This window comes from Opisthocomus hoazin, chromosome 8, assembly GCF_030867145.1.
Source record: "Opisthocomus hoazin isolate bOpiHoa1 chromosome 8, bOpiHoa1.hap1, whole genome shotgun sequence".
Lineage (NCBI taxonomy): Eukaryota > Metazoa > Chordata > Aves > Opisthocomiformes > Opisthocomidae > Opisthocomus > Opisthocomus hoazin.
In genome coordinates, this window is record NC_134421.1 from 17,990,925 (window position 1) to 17,998,310 (window position 7,386).

The 7,386-nt window shown below is 51.7% G+C and overlaps 1 protein-coding gene across 1 annotated transcript; it reads right to left on the reverse strand.

Annotated features, from left to right (window-relative positions):
• Positions 1-251: 251 nt before the first annotated feature.
• Positions 252-935, reverse strand: LOC104329840 (suppressor of cytokine signaling 1). Its single transcript, XM_075429235.1, has one exon. It carries the CDS (start codon positions 933-935, stop codon positions 252-254), a length of 684 nt encoding a protein of 227 aa, XP_075285350.1.
• Between the last annotated feature and the right edge of the window lie 6,451 nt (positions 936-7,386).

Below are 7,386 nucleotides of genomic sequence, written 5' to 3' on the forward strand. Positions count from 1 at the left end.
AAAGAGCAGGACTTGGAGGAGGGGGGAAATCTCTGCTCTTCGAGTTGGCTTTACCCCAGGCACCTCTGGGGCAGGCCGCACACGCTGCGCACGTACGAGGACACAGCTGTCGCAGCCAGCGGGTTCAAGCCCTGCTCCCCCCGGCCTCCCCTTCCCCTCCCAGCAGCCAGTCCAGCTCCACCGGCACGGCGCGCATCCCACCAGCATGGCCGCGCAACACGCACCTCCCTCCATCTCCCATGCGCCCAGCATCATCTCCCAGCCCAGGACTGAGAGGGGCTGGGGACGATGCTCCCCTCTGACTCTCCCCTTCCGCCCGGGGGTGAGACCACCTCCTCCCTCGGGCGCATCCCCAAGGACCCCCCAAGCCCTGCTCCGTCCCCTGGCACGGTGCCAGCGGGCAGGCTCCGGCAGCACAGTTCTCGCAGCGTGGGCACTGCCCGGCGGCTCCGGCACAGGGGTTCGGAGAAGACCAGGGGGATTCCCCCCATCTCATCAAAGTGCAAAGGATTGTTCCGGGTCCCTGCCACCACCAGCTCCAGCAGCCGGACCACGCAGTCCGAAAACCAGTTCTTCAGGCGGAAATAGCCCTCCTGGAAAGAGATGCGAAGGCTGACGGGCCCCGTTGGCATCCGCACGCTCAGGCTGAACAAGCAGTTCCCCTGCGAGCTGTCCCGCACCAAGTAGGTGCCGACGGGCTCCCGCTGGAGCTTGGCGTGAGCCTCCCCCACCGACAAGGGGCCCCAGTAGAAGTCGCTGGCCTGGAGGATGCTGAGGGATCGCTCCAGGATCTCCCACTCACAGCTGCGAAACATCCGGAAGCGATCAGGCAAGCCAGGGGGCACGGGGCTGGGGAGAACACTCCGATGCTGCCTTTGCGGACGAGAAACAGTGGCGTGCGTGTTGTGCAGATCATCTGGCCTCCCTCTGATCATCTCTCAAAGAGCCCATGGATCCTGGAAAGACGCGGCCTTTACCATGCTTCCTCCTTTGCATCCAGCCTGCAGGACAGAAGAAGAGTGAGGCAAACCCAATACCTTGTTCTAACTGGGCAAGCAAAGACACTTCGCAGGAGGAAGACAGCAGCAAGAACACCACAGAGGGTACCGGGGAGCTACGGTATGTCCCTAACCTGCAGCTGCAGGGACAACTAAGGAAACAGAGGCAGGAAGGGCTCCAGCTGGGTCCCCACCAGGGCAAGGTGGCACCTTACAGAGCTCTGCATCCACCGGGTTTCTGTGATGTGCAGCTAGCAGCTCCCCAGCTCACCCTTCAGCAGCATGGCTTGAACCGAGCAGATCTCGGTATTTCAAGATTTCCCTCTGTTGGATCTTTAGGGGCTTTTCAGAGCGGCCTTGAGACTGGCAAAGGAAAATGACACCCCAAACCAGAAGCGAAAAATTTCCCAAAGTATTGTTTACTTTGTCATTCAGCAAAAGGTGGAAAGGTTTCCTCACGCCTCTCTAATCCTTTCTCCGACAAAAGGGCAGACAACAGGACTTAGAAGCAGCAGAAGATGGGAATGAGCCTTTCCCACCAAACTCCATGAACCACTCCCTCATCCCAGGACGTGCCTGTTTCACTGTGTCAGAAGCAAGCAAAGGTCTCAGGATCAAGACCCCTTCAAGAAATGTTACACCATCAGCTTCAGGGCTGGGACTGCCACAAGTGAGACAACTTAATGTCGACACCAGACACTGCTGACGTCCCAGGAATGGTTCTGCTCAGGCCCTTCCAGCCCCTTATCTTCTGTTTCTGCCAGAGGGACATCAGCGCCAGCCAGCAGATGATGCTGCCCTCTCCCACTTGCCACTCATGTGCTGCGTTCAAAGCACCGTCCCTTACTGTCACGACCTGGCTCATCTCCTGCACCTCATGTTACCACCAGGCTGTCTGTTTTCCAAAATGCAAATTCCTGAACCCCAGCGTTGCCACCAGCCATCCAAGTCATTTCAATTATATAAAAAAATACATATTCTGCATGTGTGTGTATACATATACACGCACAAACATAGAAACCACAGCCCCAAGCCAGAGGCTCATTCTGTGTGAGAAGCTGAGCTGTTACATACCACTTCCCCAGGCCTGACAAGTGAGTAGCTCACCGCCAAACCCTGCCCTCGGTCCCTTGACACACTCCATTAACCCAGTCACACTCGCTGACAGTGCAGCCATGCTGGGAGCAGAGCAGCCTGCTGACACGCAGCCTGCAGCGGAGGAAGAGACGCTCTGTTCTGTCGCCAGCAGCCCCCGCCACCGCAGACTCAGGGGAGCAGCAGGGCTCACAGCGAGCAGGCAGCCCACCAGGGAATGCGCAGGGCTTGCTCTGGAGGGAGAGCTTTGCCTTAGGCTTCGCTCCTTGCGAGGTTCCCCTTTACCTCGCACCCTTTGCTGGCTATTCAAAAGCCTCGCGCTCCTTTCGGTGCTCATGCCAGCTGGGTGGCCGTGCGGACCCCACTCCGCACCCGGGGAGAGGACATGGAGCAGCAGGGCCAAACATCTTTCCCTCACACAGGCACAGCAGTTTTGGAAAGGAGCCGTCTGCTCGGCAGTCCATTGCCTACAGTCATCTTTTCTCTCCTAACATCTCTCTCAATACTTAACAGTTATACCAACAGTGTAGTTGTCAGGCACGTCTCCACACATGGAGCCATAAATACCCTTTTCCAAGAGCAGCCTGGGAAACTTCTCCAGTTTCTAGCCCCGCGATTTGCAGCCCACAAGCCTTTAACACCTCTGGTACCACTCTGAATGCTGCCAATCCTGCCCTTTAGCTACGTGTCACCACAGGAGGGAAATTCCACGCTCAGAGAAAGGTGGGAGGGATAGGAAGGAGTTAATCAAGTCGGGTTTTTTCTTTTCCATTTAAAAAAAAAAAGGCAGCAGTTGAAAGCTGCTCAGATGGTTCAGCAAGTCAGAATAAATCTTAGGGGAAGCTGATTTAGTGAGCAGAACGCATGTAAACACAGTTGCCACGTGCAGTGACTACTGCCATCTATCACCACCAGAAACTCAGCACTGTAGGCACCATGAGAAGTTGCAGCAGCTCTGTCTCTTTCATTCTCCTCTCTGCTGGACGAGGAAGCTATAGAGCCCTCTGACATTAGCTACTATAGAAGAAGGTCATATTCCCACCAGTCGCCTCCCAGGCTGCAGCTATAGCCTCGATGGAAGTGAGAAGCAGCCTTGCTCCCACCAGCCGCCACTCTTCCCAAACAGCAATTTCTCCTGGGTCCAAACGGAAATTTTGCCAATCTCATGGCTCTAGGTTGGAAAATGAACTCAAGCAGGAAAACAGAAGCAGGCAGCTGTCTTTTATTTCCAGGCTAGTTTTAAAAATAACAAACAAATAGATAATTTGTTTAAGGCTGCAGATGCTATTTGACAGAAAAAAAACCACTTGTTTGTCCCAGTTTTCAACCTTGAGTCATTCTCCCAAGTCCTTCAAGAAAAATCTACTGCTACTGGAAGTCTGACTGACTAAGAACTGAGACTGTGTCATCGTTTCGAATTCAAAGTAAATGCAAAAATAGCACCCTCAACAACTTGTTCGCTCGGTTTGAAATCTACATATGGGTCAGATCCTCAGACAGTGTGAATTTGTTTAGCTTCAGTGACCCATTTCCAACAGATGACTGCCTGACCTCCAGTGCAGCAACAGTTACATTAATATTAGCTCTAGAAGTGCTTCCTCATAGATCGTACCTTTAGGGTTCACTTTTAAAGGGTCAACAGGTCTTATGTGTACATGGCCTCCCACATCAAGGAACATGAGCAGACTCTCAGGATTAGGAATAAGCCAGCCCAGGGGTGTAATGAAATACACACGCATAATTAGTTCTGCTTCTGATTTGCCATACCATGATTTGCTTTCCCTCCCCCCACCTCCAAAAAAGCCCAAAAAACCCCAACGCCCAAACACATTACTACCTCTCTACTGTAAGACGGTCCCAACAGTGCTTGCAGCCAAAGCCACATACCCTAAAAAGCTGGCATCCTGCTAATTAAAAGGCTGGATAAGTTTCCCCAGACCTTCTGACTTACTGCAAGTTCAAGAGCTTTTCAAACTAAGTGCTCTTGACACAGGGCATTCTGCTTTCTTCCTCGCTCCCTACACAGGCAATGCAGTGTATTTCACATAAGGAGACAATTCTAGTAAACTAGGGGACTGTAAGCAGTGTCTGGTGTCAGCCAGGCCAGCCCTGGCACCCTGAGGCTTGACAAATCTGGCATGTTCAACAGCAGCTTCAAGTACTCAGCTATGATTTGTTCTTGCACTCTTCCTCCAGGACACTTGAAAGTGCTTACCTCTTCAGATTTACCACCCATAGGAAAGAGTTTCTGGACGTCAGGCCTGGAAATGGTCCAAATTCAAGAACTCCGATGTGGCACTTCCCAGTTTTTGCAAAGCCTTACTCAAGAGCAGATCCACCCTTTGAAAAGAAAGGGACGTCCATCAAACAGGTGACTAAGCCCATCAGTTCACCACAACGTGGACCTAAACTCCAACAAATCTGGGGACAGGTTGTCCGTCTGAACCTCTTTGACCTGTATTATTGTAGAAGCATGTATACAGCACTCCAGATAGCAACAAAGACAACAGATTATTGTTGTTATTATTACTGCTACTTCCAAAGCCATGACCTGATTAAGTCCAGACAGCTCATGGATGGCCTAAGGACAAACACAAAGACCTTAAAGTTGCCATCAGCTTCTGGAAGTGGGAACCATAAAAACCCAAATGTTAAGAGATGATAGCAACAGGAACAAGCTTAAGGATTCCTAAGGTTAAGGACCTTGGGGGTGCTGGCGGATGAAAAGCTGGACATGACCTGGCAACGTGTGCTTGCAGCCCAGAAGGCCAACTGTATCTATCCTGGGCTGCATGAAAAGTCGCGCGGCCAGCAGGTCGAGGGAGGGGATTCTGCCCTTCTGCTCTGCTCTCGTGAGACCCCACCTGGAGTCCTGCATCCAGCCCTGGAGCCCCCAGTACAAGAAGGACACGGACCTGCTGGAGCGGGTCCAGAGGAGGCCACAAAAACGATCAGAGGGCTGGAGCACCTCTCCTGTGAGGACAGGCTGAGGGAGTTGGGGTTGTTCAGCCTGGAGAAGAGGAGGCTGCGAGGAGACCTTATTGCAGCCTCTCAGTACTTAAAGTGGGCCTGTAAGAAAGATGGGGGCAAACTTTTTAGCAGGGCCTGTTGTGACAGGACAAGGAGTGATGGTGTTAAAATAAAAGAGGGTAGATTTAGATTAGATATAAGAGAGAAATTTTTCTAAAATGAGGGCAGTGAAACACTGGCACAGGTTGCCTAGAGAGGCAGTGGAGGCCCCACCCCTGGAGACATTCAAGGCCAGGTTGGACGGGCCTCTGAGTAGCCTGATCTGCTTGAAGATGTCCCTGCTCACTGCAGGGGGGTTGGGCTAGATGACCTCTAAAGGTCCCTTCCAACCCAAAGCATTCTATGATTCAGAACAGCAAACTCAAACTTGTGCTCAATGCAACACACAACATTTAGAGTCTCTTATCTGAAACGGTGAAGGTAGCCACTAGCTGCTGAGTCACCCGCACAGCGACCCAGCCTGTTCTGGCCTGTGCTATAGAACCCTTTGTGCTCGCCAGGGAACCAGGATTTGAAGCATCCCTAAACTTAGCCATTTTGTATATCAATCCAGGAGGCAGCACTTTAACCACGTATTTTCAAGGTTAGAGTGTTCATTTTGGCCTCGTACTTGCTAAGTGGCATAGAGATGTTATGCACAGTACATGGTAATGCTATAATCTATTGCTTTCTAAAAGCCACCCAAAGTACTTCACTGTAATCAAATAGCACTTCTTGATTCTTCCCTGCTTCCCCAGCTCTCAAGGCTTTTCTTTCTCACCTCATGCATGGAAAACTAAACCCCCGACCTGGTGGAGCAGCAGACCACCACTTGTGCAATCGCGTATCTGTCAGTGGATCCACCAGCAAGCTGAAAAAATGAACCCAGCCTTCTGCATGCCTTTCAGGGACAGTCCCAGTAAGGCTTCACTTGCACCTAGGCTCCATTACTTACCATCACTTCCCGCATCCCCCTGAGCCAAGCCCAGGCTGGGCACACACCCCACAAGCCATGTTGACTCGCAGCTAGCAGAACTGTGGGTCTACCCCATTACTACGCTACCCACTCCATTCGGCTTCAACACTTCCCAGTTATCAACCCCACAGTTCCTAAAGTGGCTAGATGGAGGCTGGGATAATTTGGAAAAGCTCTCCCTGAGGTACCCTGCAAGCCCTTGCAGCAGCATCCCCGTTACAGGCAGCATGAGCCTGAGCAGACATCTCTTGCTTGCACGTCTGCATCCCACAAAAAATGCGCAGCCTACTGATTTGTGGCTGGAGAGGATGTTTCAAAGGAAAGCTCGAGCCAACGTCTGGAAGAGAAACCTCCCTGGTCAAGCCAAGCACGCAGCGCTATGTTTTAATGGTGGGCCAGCCTGGTTCCCACGACCGCCACCGCCTGCCACACGCTGGCACCAGTTTAAACCATGCCGGCACCAGTTTAAACCACGCCGGCACCATCACGGTGCCGGCTGCGCAGCCACACCAATGCCCCTTGTCGCGAGCACCCTACCCTGGGCAAGGCGACCTGGGCTGATCCAGCAAGGGCTCACAGAGGAGGAAGGGAAAGGCAGGAGACGCACAGACAGACGTGCGCCGAAGAGCACAGAGGGAGCTGTGGTTAGGCAAGGAATGTGGCGCAGCTCAGCTCCGAGGACCAACGTTAATCACAGCCAACTTCTCCAGCACGAAGCAGGCCTAGGAGATGTTGCAGTTCCCACTATCTTTTATGCCTTAGCTATAAATAGGGTTCGATGCGAGGCTGCCATTATGTCTGACGTGAGGGAATACGCAGAAAAAAAGGAAAAAAAACCACACCACGCATACACACCCCAAACCAAAATTGTGTTTCCCTGTAAGACTAATGTTCAACAAGGATGCAATATTTAAAAAAAATATACAAAATATATAAATAATAGATAAAATAAGTTGAGGCAGCACACACGCTGTGATAGTTCCTGCTTCCATGAAGTAGGGATGCAGAGCAGGAGGACCTTGCACATGCGCTCAGGGAAGCAACTGCTGGAGACCCTGCAAGAGGACTGGTCTTATCAAACCCTTTCCAAAATTTTGGGGTTGGAGGACTTACTTCAAAACCCACAAATAACTTCCAATGGATCTGATATTTAGGTTTTGTACTTCTCACCGTATTTTTCTACGACATGTGCTCTCTGCATTAATGTGACACTTCGCTGACACAGTTTTTACCCCAACAAAACCCACAAGATAGTGTGATGCGCGCCAAATATTCTTCAAGGCAGGGAAGTCTGCCAGCATGTTTGCT

What these genes read in the sequence shown, in the direction of transcription:
- LOC104329840 (XM_075429235.1), bottom strand. Translation starts at nt 935, where the DNA reads ATGATCAGAGGGAGGCCAGATGATCTGCACAACACGCACGCCACTGTT.